General features: G+C 37.7%; 1 protein-coding gene across 3 annotated transcripts; it reads left to right on the top strand.

The window, feature by feature from the left end:
- Positions 1 to 399: 399 nt before the first annotated feature.
- Positions 400 to 18,220, top strand: LOC138716389 (uncharacterized). 3 transcript variants are annotated; one of them, XM_069849434.1, is made up of 4 exons: positions 400 to 556; positions 10,648 to 11,943; positions 11,974 to 12,856; positions 17,758 to 18,220. In XM_069849434.1, exons 1-4 carry the CDS (start codon positions 475 to 477, stop codon positions 17,945 to 17,947), a joined length of 2,451 nt encoding a protein of 816 aa, XP_069705535.1. In that variant the 5' UTR covers positions 400 to 474; the 3' UTR covers positions 17,948 to 18,220. The 3 variants fall into 3 exon arrangements, with proteins under 3 accessions (XP_069705535.1, XP_069705545.1, XP_069705527.1); XM_069849444.1 differs by having other exon boundaries at positions 10,648 to 12,129; positions 12,160 to 12,856; XM_069849426.1 differs by having other exon boundaries at positions 10,648 to 12,856.
- Positions 18,221 to 18,685: the final 465 nt, after the last annotated feature.

Raw genomic sequence — 18,685 nt, 5'->3', positions numbered from 1 at the left:
GATACAGCGTCGTTAAATAACCAAGTAAAAAAAGGATATCACATTTTGTTCATTAGTGTGTGAAAAAGTAAAATAAAATTGGAATTTCAACCGTAAAATTATACGAATAAACTAATTTCGAACAAGAATCCGTGACTAAATAATCAATCACTATAATATAAATTGTGACGTAAGCAGCACACATTATAGTAACTGTAGTATAAAACTCACAATTGTGGAAACCGTACGCTAAACATTAATTCATATCGCCTTGAGGAATAAATTTAACAGATGAATGCAGTTCCGTGAGCCGACGTACTTGTACCACTGTTGCTCGGGACTCGCCCTCCTGAAGAAGAGTTCCCCAGCCCTGGCCGCTTATTGGACATGTCTACCTGTTCTTTCGTTGCCTTGTCTTAGTCACTTATTATTATTCTGCGTGGCGTATAAAAGTCGGAGTGAGGCTCTTGTCAACTCATTGTGGCACAGGTAACCATGGCAAACACCATGCTGTGGTTTTGCCTATTGCCACTAGTGGCGTGCACCGCGATTAGTGGGGACCAATTTGATTCCACACGTAAGTTTCACTGTATTTTTTTTGCACTATCGTAATACAATGCAAAATATAAAATATAAATTAATGTCTTATAATTAATGTTTTAAGAGGGCTTTGCATGTCGTTACTAAGAGATTGTGTACGTTAATACTATTTTGTCATGACTAATATCACAAGAGGCTTTCATTTTGTAGATAAATGGAAACCACGCGTGATATTTGATAAGATTATTTCGGTATTAGAATAATAAAAACAAAGATAACACATACTATTTACTTACACCGAATCATATTTAATTCACATTCCCAAACAGAGAATGAATTTTTTTATTTGCAAATAGGATCAGAGACATCTAGTATTAACTTTTCTAACTACACATGAATGACAGAAACAACTCATTTGTATTCAAAACAAAATGAAATTAAAAAATATGAATATTTAAGTAATTCAATTTATAATAAGTACAAAAGTGACATTCCGTTAAAGCAAATTTATTGGGTGTACTTGATGCTGAGGAAATTGATTAATTGAGAATTCATTGAAAATTTTAGGTTATGGTTTCTTCATGGTTCTGCGGAAACAAATGCCAATCACCAGCAATAAAACAAAAGTGACAATATGAAATCGATAATATCGTAGCAATAGATGACTTTTATAGGTTGAAATTCTTCGGTAGTCTTTTACATGTTAGATTAGAGTCTACATAACTAAGCAATATCAGTACGTACCTAATATTATTTTTGGTTTTCTATATAAATCAGAAAATGTTTCACATAGTCTGCTAACATGTATCAACAATGTAGGTATCATATTATTTTAAAATAAAAAATGAACTAAATGACCAAATGCACATAGAGTAATTTTTATTACACGTATTTAGACCATACAAGTCTCATAGCCTACATTTTGTTTTTCTGATACAAATAGGTACGCATATAGTGTTCTGAACAAAATATTACATTATTGTTTTTATAATAATAATAATAATAATAATAATAATAATAATAATAATAATAATAATAATAATAATAATAGTTTGTTTAATTCGACATTGTATAATTCGAATAAATGTTTGTTCCCTTTGAAATTCCTACTTAAACCAACGTTAAGAATTCATACTCAATTCGAACTTTCGAAGCATACATTCGGATAATTCGAAGCCTTAATTTGCTCATTAATTCGAATTTTTTTAGATTTATATTAAAGTACGAATTAAAAAGACTGCACTATAATAATAATAATAATAATAATAATAATAATAATAATAATAATAACCATAATTTATATTAGTCTCAAAACAGGTAATTATTATTCTGTTTACAGACTATATTTGAATGGGAAAACTTATACGAACCCTTTCTAATAATATTTCTGACATATAAATAATCAAAACTTGAAACAACATAATTTATTTTAAATGTATAATGTTTTAAAGTGACTGTTTGCTTTTCTTGGAATAAATTTTAACATGGTAGGCCTATATTTATGAATAATATTTTTAAAGGTCTCTTGAATTAAATTTCCTAGTAAAATGTTTTATCGCGTGACATTTCAAGAATATAATATGCATATACATCGCCACAGATCGTGATATTTTAAACTTCTAACACAACGATACCAAGAATTCTTCTTCCTTAAAGATTTTTATTCCATCAAAAACTGGTTTGATATGTTTTCTTCGAAATCAATTAAAATTCTTTTCCTCTCCATTATATTCTCAAAAATGTATGATAATATCCGAATTATGTAACATTTATTTTATTTCTATCTTTCAATTATTAATGTATTAATCAATAGTTTGCAATCACTGACAGATTGGTACATGACATTTATGTAATAGTAGTAAAAAATATCGCATATTTAAATAAAATTGTTCTACGTAATATTTAAATTACGAAATGTATTTTTACTTTCAAATATTTATTAGTGTTGGGATAAATAATGTTTTTATAAATAAAATTAATAATCTTCATACATATTGACATACGAAAAGAAGAGATGGGATTTCGGTGTAAATTAGATTACTACTAGAACTTTTGTCAACAAATACTACACGGACAGAGAATGAAATTTCTATAATGTGCAATCAGCAGAAACCTGGCCTGTAAGTTTATGATTAGAGACCGGAATCTTAGCCACAAATCTTTGAAGTTAAGTGAGTACGGAGTTTGTGCAATTAGCCAAATAACTTGACGAAGAGTAGTGGCGCATAGTGCTGTATGATGAAAATAGACCGCTCCCGCATCTAAGAAGGGACTGTGTTGTGGATTACAAAAGGATAAACATAGCCTTTGCTGTAAACATTTAACATAAAATGTTACTATTTCACAGACACTACTCTTAATCAAATGTTTGAGCCTATATTACAATAATATTTTATGTTAATTTTTAACTTAAAATGTTATTGTTTCAAAGTTACCCCTCTTACTGCAATGCTAAGTCCATATTACGATAATTACTTACTTACAAATGGCTTTTAAGGAACCCGAAGGTTCATTGCCGCCCTCACATAAGCCCGCCATTGGTCCCTATCCTGAGCAAGATTAATCCAGTCTGTATCATCACACCCCACCTGCCTCAAATCCATTTTAATATTATCCTCCCATCTACGTCTCGGCCTCCCTAAAGGTCTTTTTCCCTCCGGTCTCCCAACTAACACTCTATATGCATTTCTGGATTCGCCCATACGTGCTACATGCCCTGCCCATCTGAAACGTCTGGATTTTAAGTTCCTAATTATGTTAGGTGAAGAATACAATGCGTGCAGTTCTGTGTTGTGTAACTTTCTGCATTCTCCTGTAACTTCATCCCGATTACGATAATACTGTAAAATTTAACTTCATAAACATTGCTAAATTGAAGTATACTGTACTTGTTTAGGAGTAAGGAATCTGTTGCAGAGTGACCCTGTAGTGCTCGTTACGTGTCTACTGAAGGACACGTGAAGTAATGTGTATCCCATGCACACATACTCATTCCAATGTTGTGGGACTAAAAAAAACGATCTTTAGTGATGATGATGATGATGATGATGATGATGATGATGATGATGATCAGGGCCGGGTATTTATGAAGATCGCAAAAATCACGACATAATAGATATATAATAGATTTTTATCGATCTTCACGAATTAAGTGATTCTGATTAATAATACGCAGATAAAACAATCGCGACAAATAGCAAAATAGAGTTCTAATAGTGAAATATGAACACATTCGCGAATTATTTCTTCTGCGTCGTTTTATAGCGAATTTCATATTGTGATTTTGTTTTTCACTTGAATTTGTTATACATCCAAGTAGGCTACATTACATGGTATTCCAGGTGTTCTGATTACATTAGTGAACTCAAAAGACGGAGAATTCAACATTTCAGTAATAATTTGAAAGTGTTAATTTTAGTGCTGCAAGTTTTTTTTTTCGTGTTTAATAATGTGTGTTAAATAAAGTCTCAATACAACAAATATTGTCCATTGGCCATACCGCACCTTTACCAGAATCCAACGAAACTTTAATGTTAATTATTTGGAAAGTAATATTCATACTGAGTTAATACGACAATTCCAAAATAACTGGGTTTTTCCAAAATTTCCATTAATCTTCGCCAAGAGTACAAATCAATCTCCAACAATCTCCGCCGACACCAATATTAGAAAACACAAATGATAAAATTAATCTCCATAAATACCTGTCCCTGATGATGATGATGATGATGATGATGATGATGATGATGATGATGATGATGATGATGATGACGACGGAGCTCGAGAGTCCACATATTCCTACAAGTAATTCTATCGATTTTCATGATATGAATTTTGTTTATATTGTTGCCTGTATATGCTGTTGCAGAAGTAGGGTTTGACAATGAATTGTAGCACATATTTCAGCGTTGTTGGGATAGATTGAAAATCACTTGCATAAGCTTTAAGTTACTAAAATATACGAAACGATCACATTCGTTCCATCTTGCTAGTGTATTTAACCTTCTGAACTGCAATTATGAAGTTGATGTGTACAAGCGATGATCACAGTAATCTCAGTGCTGGGCAATTTCTCACTTGCAGCGTCGTGGCTCAATGTCTCATTACGTAACTCAGCAGAGAAGAGAAACAAGTTCTTTAAGTGTTTGGACGATGAGAATCCTTCAACGGTTTCGGATGAAACTCAATTCAAGGCCACAAAAGTGCCTTTGAAATTTCTCTTCTTAACTGTTTAAACAACCGGTATGATCCAATGACTCAAGTGGTAGAGTTTCCAGGTACAAATTCGGTGGACCCAGGTTCAAATTCCTCGAGGAAAATAGAGACTTGCCTTCATGGGTGTTTTCATTCCTTGTGTTTGTTCTGTGTTATAATAATAATAATAATAATAATAATAATAATAATAATAATAATAATAATATATTTTAGCTGGCAGAGTTAAGGCCGTAAGGCCTTCTCTTCCACTCAACCAGCAAAAAATATACATACATATGTATCAACCTACAAAGAATTCAACAATTTGATTTAGATAAGAGCTACATGTGAATGAATGAATGAATGAATGAATGAATGAATGAATGAATGAATGAATGAATGAATGAAATAGCCTTTGAATTTCCCGTGAAGGGCTATGGCCTCCTAAAAAGGGGAGCTCTTTAGAGATCGTATACAAGAGTTATTTACGAATTAAACAACAAAATACTATGAACTATTAATTAAACACTGAAATACAAACTATGTAGCAGAATTAAGCTAAAATACATAGAATTTTAATATATTTTAAATAATGTTAGATAATAGAAAGAGATTATTATGAGACAATTTTGAAAATACAGCACTATCAGGATGCATGTCTAAAGGAAGGAGTAACAATGTAGACATTGATAGTTTAAGTCAGTATGATTGGAGTGAAATGCTAAGAAGGTTATCTTTTAAGCTGTTTTTAAAAGTGTTTATTGTCTTGCATCCCCTTGTTATCTCAAGCGGCGACTTTCCACCATGCTAGACCTAATCATATTCTTATGTCTTTTGAATTCTTCAGTTTAGAAAAAGAACAGTGCAAACAAGACAGCACTGTTTGGAAATATGTTGTATAATTCTCCCAGAAAATATTACACAATGTTTAGTCTAACTTTATTTTCACGAAGCTGGCTTTATTTGCTTCTGTCCTTATTCGAATTCTCTCTGTCAATATTAGCACCCTTCGTCGGTAATACCGGAGAGAACTGGATGGAGCATTGCAATCGTATTTCTCGTGAATCAGCGTTTTGAGTTTACGTAGATTGATTGTCGGAGAGAAATCTGTTAGAGTAGGCCTTTTTAGTAAGACAGGAACATTGTCTACATTTTTTTGACATGAAACTTCTGCACTTGATCCAAACTGAGAAAATGTGTAACACTGTTGTGTAAGAAGAAGTTGCTAAAGTTGATTATGGGGGCAGCAACATCGTTTTCGTTATTGCATTAGCCGATAGATGGCAGTTTCCAAATGAAATATTTATAAAAGGAAATGATGACGTCATATGTTGATAAGATAACAGTCGGCTGTGGAAGTGGAAGCTAGACTAGTCAACTTATAAAAGGAAGGTTGGTTACTTAAAAATAAAAACAATAAAATAAAAAATGGTAGAATGCATTATGTTTATTTAGACCTATGTGAGGGTTGAAATTGATAATTTTTACAAGAGTAAATTTTGCTTCGTTATGAAAGCGAAAAACAAGATGATAATGAAAATAAAAGTGAAACAGAACATGTGAGGGTGAATAGACAACGCAGGAAGGAACAAAAAAAAAAACTCTTTTACAAAATGTACTAGTTATACAGTATTAATAATAATGTATCTACATTAGCTGTGAATGTCCAAACTATAAAATAACATGATGAATATAATAACGAACCTTTTTAATTATTTTAATAAACGTTTTATGAACAACAAGTTTGGTTACGTATGACTTGAGGCTTTCCCGGCTTTTGATGTAGAATAACTCTTCTCGGGTTCTCAGCCAGGTGAGTTGGAGATTAGCTTCCAAGCTTTCGACGGCTAGCTCTGCCATCTTCTTCGTGGACGAAGAAGATGGCAGAGCTAGCCGTCGAAAGCTTGGAAGCTAATCTCCAACTCACCTGGCTGAGAACCCGAGAAGAGTTATTCTAAGTTTGGTTACATTTGCAATGTGTGTGACAGACTATGGTACAAACGAGACATAAATCCTGTGAACTCAATTATACACCAAGAATAAAGATATTTCACGCAATCTGAGGGATTTTAGAACTCCCCTGTCACCTTTTTTATTTTTTCTAAGTACAAGGATATACTCCACCTTGAAGATTTCGCTTTCAAACTGTTTTAACCTTACATCTAACTAACTTGACTTCCTGTGTAGATTTTCCAGACATTCCTTTGAAATCACCGTAACAGAAACCATTTACAAGAGACAATACTAAATCCAATCGCTGTGAATGTCACTAGCTTGGCTACAGTCTAGTCTCTAGTGCTTGACTGTATTCTGTACCTATCGTCACAGTCTTTATTACATAGTTGACAAATCTGTACAGAAAATTCTTGCAAGGAGGAAAATATCTTAAGAAAAGAAATTAGGATACATAAGTCCTTACAATGTGTGAAAAGGGAGACATACAGTATAAAATCTTTCTTAATTACAGGGGTAGCTGTGGAATAAATAAAATAATGAAAATTATTCAGATTGATTGAAAGACAACTAGAAAAGAGAGTAATAATCTACTACATAGAAGGACAATGCGGTTGATTTGCAGGAACATCATATAGGCCTATAGATCATATACAGAGTGTTCATTAACTAGGAAATATTACTCACAACTTCTTAAATTTTAATTTTACAAAAAAAAAAAAAAAAAAAAAAAAAAAAAAAAAAAAAAAAAAAAAAAAAAAAAAAAGCTTCATACAAAATCTGTTGGAGATAAACCATACAATATGATAACCAGTGTTGGAAAAAAGTTCGTTATTCAAACATAGAAGAGGTGAGAGTAAACTATATATTTTTTAAATGGCACCCTATTTTAAGACTTACGTATTTCAAATCTCCATTAAATTTTACGTATAGCGCCAGGCGTTCAATAGCAATATTTAATTTCTATTTTTCGTAACCGGTTGTGCATAACTCTAGTGGGAGAGTTGCCATTCACAAGATTTTTTTTTATTAAGTTTTAAGTTTCAAGTACAAAGAAAATGGTCGACCTGGTTGTCGAGTTGGTATAGCGCTGGCCTTCTATGCCCAAGGTTGTAGATTCGATCCCGGGCCAGGTCGAAGGCATTTAAGTGTGCTTAAATGCGACAGGCTCATGTCAGTAGATTTACTGGCATGTAAAAGAACTCCTGCGGAACAAAATTCCGGCACATCCGGCGACGCTGATATAACCTCTGTAGTTTCGAGCGTCGTTAAATAAAACATAACATATAACAAAGAAAATGTTTTCTGCTGACGTATCTTTACCCGTTTGCCTATATAATTGTTTAGATGTGTGTCTTGTGTGCGTGTTAGAGTTTACATAATCCTGATGACGCTATTCATAAATCTGTTTCAATATCCATTTGACTTAGCATAAGATGGTCGTAAGTCACTTAAATTTTACTCTTAACTACGTCTGAATTTGATTGTAGGGTATTTTTTAAAGACTAATTGTTACTTGTTTCTCAAATTACAGAGTCCAAGACATCTTCTCTAATGGAAAACATCTCTGATTCGAGTAAACAGCCACAAAACAATTATGTGGCTCCTTAGTTACTTACGACTGATTATGTAATGTTGTAATTATTTATGGATGGTAGACCTAATGATAGCTGAAACTGGCTGTACTTGCGGCTAATAACTAATAGCAATGACGGAGTATTTACTAATAATGCACGCGACTTGTATATTAGGCTATTTAACAAAATAGAAAGATGAAACTTCATTCAAAGATGCGTACGTCATTGCAGCCCACAGATATCTATGCTGTTTAGATCGCTAACTTCGCATCAGGAAGTGAGGCAGGTTGCGCCATCATAAAGAGGGGGGCAAGGATCTTTGTTGGCTCCGCAGAATTACAAATTTACTCTTTAGGTTATGTCATTTATAGACATTCTATGTGTGTAGTAAATTCTTACACACACTGAGTGTGAAGTTATCATCTGTCTGCGGTGAGATCAAAAGGCTGGATAAATTCTTTGTCTCGGTGGCACATACGGTTTTTTTTATTGTTATTCAAAATCAATTCCTTAAAGCTTAGTGTTGAAAACATTTTAAATTTCATTGTTGTTATTGAAAAAAAAATTACGTAATTTACAAAAAACATTGTAAGACCTAGGCCTACATTACAATAAATTATTAGGCTCTATTTATTAAAATAAAGCCATAAATTGAAAATTTTTTACATTTCATTTATGGTTGGGAAAAGAACAATATGAAATAAGTTTATAATACTATTATACTTTATATACAGGGACATCACTTTATTTTTACTAACATTTTTAACATTAACCTGGCTATACTCGGAAACACTGTTTCCCCCTTCTATTACAGGAGTTTGATGTTACTAGTGCAATATGTAAACAAATCATTTTACTAGGTATAGGAGGAGAGAAAAGTAGTGTATCCATTTATGTTGTAGGGAAATACGATATTACGATTTTCAGTTTCATCATCACTTTTACGGAATTTATCAAAATACAGTAGAGTAGTAACATTTTTTTTTTTCAAAAACTCAACATTTCAGGCGGCTATGTTCGTTATGTAATGTCTACTTTATTTAGCATATTAATTATTGATGTTATCATACAATATAAAGAGTGCATTTAAATTGAGGGGTCATAAGTAAAGGGCTGTAAGTGCACTTAAGTTACTTTTGAGAAAATGGGGTTTAAATATTTAAGCTTTCGTAAAATCGGTGAAATTTTTTATTTAAATTTTAATGTGTGATGCGAATAAAATATCCCTTTGCCACTAAAATTTTAGATACTTTTGCTTACACTGGATGCATTTAACTCATGTTATTACAAATGTCACTAGCATTCCTTTGCTTCTAGCCACCTCAATTCAAAAAAAGCTAATCTGAATTTTTAAACAAGTTGCTGAAAATGGTTGCCGTTCATTACAATGCAAGCTTCAATTCAGTACGCATATTATTAAAAACATTTTGGAGCATATTCTCTGAAATTGAATTTATCGTTTCTTGAATATAATTTTTTAGTACGATATTATTAATATAGGTTCTTTCTTCTATAGCAAACGCAACCATATTTATGAAACACACTATACACTGCAGTGTTTACTTCACTGCTTGAAGACTTTGAATGCAACAGCGGGCGTAAGTTTGTGTGTCTGACGGGAGCAAGGACATTAGTGAAGGGGTGAGAGTGAAGTACATTCAGAAATGCAGGTACAATAAAAATGCAAGTAAAAATAAAATGATGTCCCTGTACTTAAATTTCAGCCAATCAAAATCTTATTCAATCTGGAATAAGAAGCAAATAATTGCAATCAAATTGATTGTACTTGATGATCGGTCAAATATTGAAAATAAATTACGTATTATTTTTAATTTATGTTTTTAGTCGCATACCACAAACCTTCAAGGAAATAACTTCCTGAAAATCTACATAACAGAATTTATATTACTTACCGTACAAAACTACATAAAATTGAAATTTAATGTCGTAAAAATTACATTTTTATTCTAAAGAAGTCTGAAATCTCCTGGGAGGACATTGTCGCCGATTATGTCGGTTGGAGATTTAAAATAAAAATTAGCTGCTGTCTCGTATTTTTTTTTACTTGGTTATTTAGCGACGCTGTATCAACTACGAGGTTATTTAGCGTCGATGGATTTGGTGATAGCGAGATGATATTTGGCGAGATGAGGTCGAGGATTCGCCATAGATTATCTGACATTTGCCTTATGGTTGAGGAAAACCTCGGGAAAAAAACCCAACCAGATAATCAGCCCAATCGGGAATCGAACCCGCGGCCGAACGCAACGCGGGATCGGCAGGCAAGCGCCTTAGCCGACTGAGCTACGCCGGTGGCTTGTCTCGTATTGCGACGCGTTCCCTTTCTTCATCTTTTCTTTCGAATGTGTTATATTAAAAAACTTCCTCTCCTCTCTATCCACAGATCCTGTGGACGACAATGAGGAAGCGAGGCTGGTTGTCCTTCCTCTGGGGCAGACGAGTCCGTATCTGGGTGCGGAGGGAGAAGTCCCCCCGGTTGTGCTAGTGTCCAGGCTGGACGAACTCGAGCACTTGCTGGCGAAAGTAGTCAATCCCAAGCTGGGCAAGGCCGAGGTGGGCGTCGTCGGCAAGGCGAATCGTTTCCGACGCAGTCCGCGCCCCGGCGGCGGGGGCGGCATCGTGTTCGGCGTGCCCAGCGGCAGCTACTCCAGCAGCCAGAGCAGCTCCTCCTCCTCCAGCGGCGGCAGCGGCAGCTCAAGCAAGAGCAGCTCATCGTCCTTCAGCGGCGGCTCCGGGGGCGGCGGCAGCGGCAGTGGAAGCAAGAGCAGCTCCTCATCCAGCAGCGGCTCATTCGGGTACGGGGGCGGCGGAAAAGGACTTGGAGGCTTTGGAGGAGGCGGTCTTGGAGGCGGAGGCCTTGGAGGCGGTGGATATGGAGGAGGCGGTCTTGGAGGAGGTGGATTTGGAGGCGGCGGCCTTGGAGGAGGTGGATTTGGAGGCGGCGGCCTTGGAGGAGGAGGATATGGAGGAGGCCATGGTGGAGGCGGTAGTTTTGGCGGAGGTGGCAGCGCGCTTCATGGAGGAGGCGGAGGTCTGGGAGGTGGCGACCTTGGAGGAGGTGGCATCGGTGGATTTGGAGGTGGACATGGAGGAGGCGGAGGACTAGGGAGTGGAGTAGGAGGCGGGGGACTCGGAGGCGGACATGGAGGAGGCGGAGGTCTTGGGGGTGGATATGGTGGAAGCGGAGGACTTGGGGGAGGACATGGAGGAAGCGGAGGACTGGGGAGTGGAGTAGGAGGCGGACATGGAGGAGGCGGAGGACTAGGGAGTGGAGTAGGAGGCGGACATGGAGGAGGCGGAGGTCTTGGGGGTGGATATGGTGGAAGCGGAGGACTTGGGGGAGGACATGGAGGAAGCGGAGGACTGGGGAGTGGAGTAGGAGGCGGGGGACTCGGAGGCGGACATGGAGGAGGCGGAGGTCTTGGGGGTGGATATGGTGGAAGCGGAGGACTTGGGGGAGGACATGGAGGAAGCGGAGGACTGGGGAGTGGAGTAGGAGGCGGACATGGAGGAGGCGCAGGACTAGGGAGTGGAGTAGGAGGCGGACATGGAGGAGGCGGAGGTCTTGGGGGTGGATATGGTGGAAGCGGAGGACTTGGGGGAGGACATGGAGGAAGCGGAGGACTGGGGAGTGGAGTAGGAGGCGGGGGACTCGGAGGCGGACATGGAGGAGGCGGAGGTCTTGGGGGTGGATATGGTGGAAGCGGAGGACTTGGGGGAGGATATGGAGGAAGCGGAGGATTCGGAGGTGGTGGATTTGGAGATGGAGGATTCGGAGGCGGTGGACTAGGGGGCGGTGGAGGCAGTGGAATAGGGGGCGGTGGATTCGGAGGTGGTGGACTTGGAGGTGGTGGACACAGTGGAGGTGGAGGACTTGGCGGCGGAGGATATGGAGGTGGTGGACATGGCGGCGGAGGATTAAGCGGAGGAGGACTTGGAGGCGGAGGTTTCGGCGGAAGTGGAAGCCAGTCAAGCTCTGGAAGTTCAAGCAACAGTGGTGCCGGCGGCGGTGGTCTGGGAGGCGGAGGACTCGGTGGCGGCGGCCTGGGAAGCGGTGGTCTTGGTGGCGGCGGACACGGAGGCGGAGGACTCGTTGGCGGCGGATATGGAGGCGGTGGACTAGGTGGAGGTGGATTTGGAGGCGGCGGCCATGGCGGAGGCGGAGGACTTGGTGGCGGCGGGTTTGGAGGCGGAGGACTCGGTGGAGGCGGACTTGGAGGCGGTGGACACGAAGGAGGCGGACTTGGAGGCGGTGGACACGGAGGAGGTGGACTTGGAGGTTTCGGCGGAAGTGGAAGCAAGTCAAGCTCCGGAAGCTCAAGCAGTAGCGGTGGTTTTGGAGGCGGTGGCGGCGGACTAGGAGGTGGTGGATTCGGAGACGGTGGATTCGGAGACGGTGGATTTGGAGGCGGGGGATTCGGCGGTGGAGGATTGGGAGGCGGTGGCTATGGAGGAGGCGGTCACGGAGGTGGAGGATTCGGTGGCGATGGTGGATTTGGTGGGTTTGGAGGCGGAGGAAGCGGCAGTTCCTCCAAGAGCTCAGCCTCCAGCTCCAGCCACAGTGGGGCAGGCGGCGGCTATGGAAGCGGCGGGTGAGTTTCTTTGAGAATTCACTAGGATTCCTTGCTGCTTTTTTGTATTGGCTGAGTTACTGAATTTTTCCGTCCAGAGTATCAATTTCGCATTCACTGTTTTTAGTGTAGGCCTACTGCACGCAAGCAAACTCAGAATTGTAACACGAGTTCGGAATCCAGAACGGATGTAGGCCTATTGTTAGAGGAAAAGAATACTTGTGAAAATCATCTCATGATAAAACTGCTACTAATTAGATATTTTGATAATTCTGGATATCTTGTACTGTAGCCTACTCGTACCTAGGTAGTAATATAAAATCGTGTGCGAACTGAACTCCACAGTCCGATTATTTGGGTGGTACAATCACACGGTCTTTAAATGTATAAATCTTGGACTGAAATACTGGACATTAACACAGTTAGGCGTATTTATTTACGCTATATGTTTTACTGTTTAGCCTTTGTCACATGTCCAGGTAGTTTTTCATTTAGTGGTCTCTTTGACCCCACTCAGTTGTTTTCCTTCAAATGCTTGGAACCTATGGACTGCCTTGTAGTTCCTTCTTCCTTTCAAAATTTGCAACTTTGTGTAGCTCAGCTTCTATTCTTTTACCTTTGAAAGTTCGAATCCCTTTCTGGTCCGCTCATTTCTTCTTGCTCTCAAAGTTTGAATCCGTTGGTTCTCTCAGTTTTTTTTTTAAGTTTGAATTCTTTTATAATCCACTCAGTTCCCTATGAAGTTGGAACACTTATCCACTCAGTTCTTCTGCCTTTCAAAGTAAAAATATTGGTCCACTCAATATCTCTCTCTTTCAAAGTTTGTATCTTTGGCGTACTCAAAATTTGTTTTAGTAGTTTGTAATTTTTTTTCACTCACTCATCTTTTCAAAATTTAGAACTTCGATTTACTCAGTTCCTCTTTCCAAATTTTGGAAATTTTAACTATTCCGTTTGTCTTCCTCTGAAAGTTCGTCACTTTAATCTATTCAGTTTTGCTTTTTTTATATATTAGTAGCTTCATTTCACTCAGTTTTCATTCCAAACTTAAGAAATTATAACTATTTAGTTTTTCTTCCTTCCAAAGTTTCTTACTTTAATCTACTTAGTTTTCAATTTTGTTGTTTGTACCTTTACTCCACTCAGTTTTTCATTCCGAAGTTTAGAAATTTTAACTCAGTTTTTCTTCCTTCCAAAGTTTCTTATTTTAATGTACTTAGTTCTTTTTTTTTTTTTTTTTTTTTTTTTTCATTCCGAAGTTTAGAAATTTTAACCATTCAGCTTTTCTTCCTTCCAAAGATTCTTACTTTAATGTACTTAGTTATCCTTTTTTTTTTTAGCTTTATTCCACTCAGTTTTTCATTCCGAAGTTTAGAAATTTTGACTATTCAGTTTTTCTTCCTTCAAAAGTTTCTTACTTTAATCTACTTAGTTTCATTCCAAAGTTTAGAAATTTTAACTACTCAGTTTCTCTTCCTTCCAAAAGTTTCTAATTTTAATCTACTTACAGTAGTTTTCCTTTCTTTTTTTTGTAGCTTTAATCCACTCAGTTCTTCATTCCAAAGTTTGGAAATTTTAACTGTTCAGTTTTTCTTCCTCCCAAAGCTGTCACTTTTATCTACTCAGTTTTCCTTCTGTGATTGGTAACTTTAGTCCACTTGGTTCTTCTTCCTCTCAAAGTTTGTGACTTTGGTCTTCTCAATTTTTCCGCTCAGTTCTTTCCTTTCAAAATCCGTGACTTTCGTCTTCTCAATTTTTCCACTCATTTCTTCTACCTTTCAAAGTTCGTGACTCTGGTCTACTCAGTTTTTCTTCGTTGAACATACACTGACGGATGGACAAACGAATATACAGATTGCTTGTTCAAAATAATTCTTCCGGCTGTAGGGGTTCTGAAAACTTATGTTTTCGGGAAATTTTCGAAATGGACATTTCTGCAGCACCACTTTATTTGCTCTAACGTGAAGGTAAAGATGGCCGAGTTAAAATATTGTAACTTTTTATACTAGACAACAATGTAACTTTATTATCTCAACAATAGGATTTGCTCTCCACACCGTAACACAGTATTCGTTAGTGCACTCCACTGACGACAATGACAATTTACTTGGACTATTACGAACAACAATGAACTGTTAATCTTAACTAATATTTACAAAGCACTATTTACAAATCAGAACTGTCAGTTCTCAGTTCACAGTTCTTCTAGCACAGTCACTCGAGTTCACAGTATCTCGAACCACAGACCTTCAGAGACAGTCCACTGTACTCGAACTCAGGTCCCTCCAACTGCGGTCCACTGCACTCGAACTCAGGCCTTCGATGCTGACACAGTTGCGAACGCACACTCAAGTCGAACTCCGGTACACAAGACTGGCTGGCTTGCTCTGTTCACTGGCTTACTGACTGAACTAATCATGAATCACACTGTCCGAGTTCCCTCGCGTTTCTTCTTTTATAACCACAGCGACGTAGCCTGGAAAGTTCGAATTCGCGATTCTTCACTTCGACGGACTTCTCGGCCTCTCTAGGCATGCAGAAGATGCGTGCGCAAACTCCCTCGCCACGTAGGCCCTTTCCCCTCTCTTCTCTCCGCCGCGCGCGGTCCCACAGTGCTCCGTGGAGCCCGCGCGATCTGCTCTCTTGCAGGACGCTGGTCGTGAGTTCGAATCTCACGTCGCTGTCACAATATTTTCATTAAAATTACTACTGCAGTACCTATTAGTTGTATTTGTATGAGAAATCTGGAACTCCGAAGGTTTGTCGATTAGTTCTTATCACCATTATATATAATGTCAATGGAAGATACAAAAAGAGCAGGTGAGAAACTTGACCGTGTAAGGTTTGCTAGCGAGAAAACGCTAATTTTACGTTGAGGATGAGAGCGGCACGTTTTCTTGTGCGGGAGATCTTTCATCTTTCCGCTCCGACAGCCAGACGTCCTTGACATTCGAGCTCGTCTAACACAAACCAAGAACATGAGTCACTTTCCACTTGTTACCGAAACACAAACCTGAATTCAGTGGGGCAGGCGCTGGCCGCTCTTGTGTAACTCAGCGCACTCCATTTGTTGCATTACAATCGCTAGCGAGACTGAAATTCCTCGACCACGTTTCTCAAGAAGCTTGAAATAGGTCACTTGACTTGAGCTTTAAAAATGAGAAGTGTGTTTTATGTTGCGTTTAAGACAAATAGAAGGTTAAATTAGGATTTAAATTTAAGTCTGCTACCAGCGTAGCGCAGTCGGCTAAGGCGCTTGCCTGAAGATCTGGAGTTGCGCTCGGGCGTGAGTTTGATTCCAGCTTGGGTAATTACCTGGTTGGGTTTTTCTAGAGTTTTTACCCAACTGTAAGGCAAATGTCAGGTAATGTATGGCGACTCTTCGGCCTTACATCGCCAAATACCACCTCGCTATCATCAATCCCATCGACGCTAAACAACCAAGTATTGATACAAACTTGTTAAAATAACCAAATATAAAAAACTTCTACTTTTCACCAGAATTGGAAGGACATTTGAAAGGATTTAATAAAACTTGTTCAGAATTTCTATCACAATCTTTTGAACCTCATAAAAGGAAATTTTAAAGGATTTAAGGATATTACATGTAAATTTTGGTAAACAACCCCTTGCTCCAAATAGTAAGCCTGTAACATTCCAGTTATAAAGCGAAATGCCATATTTTTCACTGTGGTATGGAAGACAAGGTACATATTTAGCTCGCTTGTCATCATTTATCGTGTCTTGTTCAAAGCAAATCGTAGGGTCTAAGACCATCGCCTTCTGGGTTCTTCTATTGATGGCAATTATATTCATCCTTCTATGAGAATCATCTATGACGACATGCCTGTTTGAATAATAGCGGTATAAGGACATTTCGAAACCGACATCAAGCACTTCTTTCTATCCCTCATCATAGAACGTCTTTATACTCATCTTCCTATACTGTAGAAATACCTCGCCTCAGGAATCCGTTACCTAATGACGTCAGGGACTGCCGGACTTTATCACAATTCAAAAGTAAATTGGAAAATTTTGTCTTAGTTAATGATTTTTAGGTATTGCTAGAAGTATTGATTTGTGTTTTTTTTTCTTTTTCTTTTTTAATCTAAATTAAAATTGCAAGTTTCTTGTTTATGTTAGTTAATTAGTTAGGATAGAATTAATTATGATATTTAATCACTCATTTAAAGTTTGTGTGACTGCAACCTCTGTATATTTTTGTGTGGCTTTACTTTGTTTATAGTATTTTTTTCTCTCCCTCTTTATTTCTTGTGTAGCTTTACTTTGTATATAGTGTATTTTTTTCTATTTGTTTCTATTATTGTATTTGTATTACTGGTGTTGTGGAAGAGAAGGCCTGATGGCCTCACCTACACCAGAATAAATAAATAAATAAATAAATAAATAAATAAATAAATAAATAAATAAATAAATAAATAAATAAATAAATAAATAAATAAATAAATAAATAAGTTAGAAATTGGTGGTTTTAGTTATGACTTGTAAGTAGGCCTACGTGATTACAAAAAATGTAGGCCTACTTCTTCAGATGGTACAAAGGGCATATGTCTATCCTCTTCCATAATGACGTAGAACGTCAGATTTGCAGCACACCATAATGATATTGATCCAAATTTCAAACTTTGCTTTTGCTATACTGAAAACTTGCAGTTTATGACTTAGCCCTTTTTAAAGTTCACCATAAATTAAGCTTCAGCAATATCTATAAAAATTATTTCAAAGCCTGAGCAGAAGGCTTGAAGGTGGCAGCCCCATCCCTGAACTCTTCAGTGTCAGCAGTGAATTACTCATGGAATATAATATTCAGTATTGATTTAATAGCTCTACAGCCAGCTATGTTAAATTTTATGAAATTTACAGACGAAGTGAAATAATATATGCGATATATTTTATTTCAGGTATGGCGGTGGTGGGTGCGATGCTTGTGAGGGCAACATTCTTCTGTCAAGAATAGGCTCTTCCGACGACGGCTCCACTGGAGTGGGAGGAAGCGGCACTTCAAAAGGCAAAGGCGTTTACTCCGCGTCCAGTTCATCCATCGACAGCACCGGCAAAATCACTTACAGCGCGCATGCTGGGAAGACGTAGTTGAAGAACTGTTTATGAGAAATAAGTTATAACAAACAGAGACTGATGCATCATGTAACGAGGCGTTAAAAAGTCAGATTGAATTTATGTGATGAAGTCCACTTCGAAGTATTCACTTTATGACAATCACTACTGCAGCAATTAAAACGAATTTTTCATGTGGTAAGTTAAATTTAAGTAGAGAAATACATGCTCATTTCATATCTTTCATAATTCATTTGTATACACTGAAAATTACATCACGTTTTTGTAATAAATCACTGTTACAACGTACTATTTCATAGCGTGTTTTATTTCCCCTCAATTAACAACTTCTGGCAGCAGTAAAAAATCGACAGGTGACTATGCGGCATATATTTAAGTAGAACTACAGGGACATCATTTTATTTCTACTAACATTTTTAATATTAACTTGCGTATAACTCTGGATCAACGCCGTTTGCTACCACCATCCACGACTGGAGTTCGATGATACTGGCTTAATAAACAAACAAATCACTTTACTACTGTAGGTACTGGAGGGAAGAAAAGTAGCTCATCCATTTACGTAAACTAGAAAATATTGCGCTTTTGAGTTTGATCATTTTCATTGGGTTTTGTTTAATCAAAATACAGTACAATATTAACAATGAGTGTTTTTACTCATGAATTGAGCTGTCCATGTGGACGTATTCATTATGCAATGTATATTATATTGTATACAGCACATTAGCGTACAATATAAAGAATGAAGTTAAA

This window comes from Periplaneta americana, chromosome 2 (genome assembly GCF_040183065.1).
Source record: "Periplaneta americana isolate PAMFEO1 chromosome 2, P.americana_PAMFEO1_priV1, whole genome shotgun sequence".
Taxonomy (NCBI): Eukaryota; Metazoa; Arthropoda; class Insecta; order Blattodea; family Blattidae; genus Periplaneta; species Periplaneta americana.
This window is presented reverse-complemented; position numbering and strand designations above follow the sequence as displayed.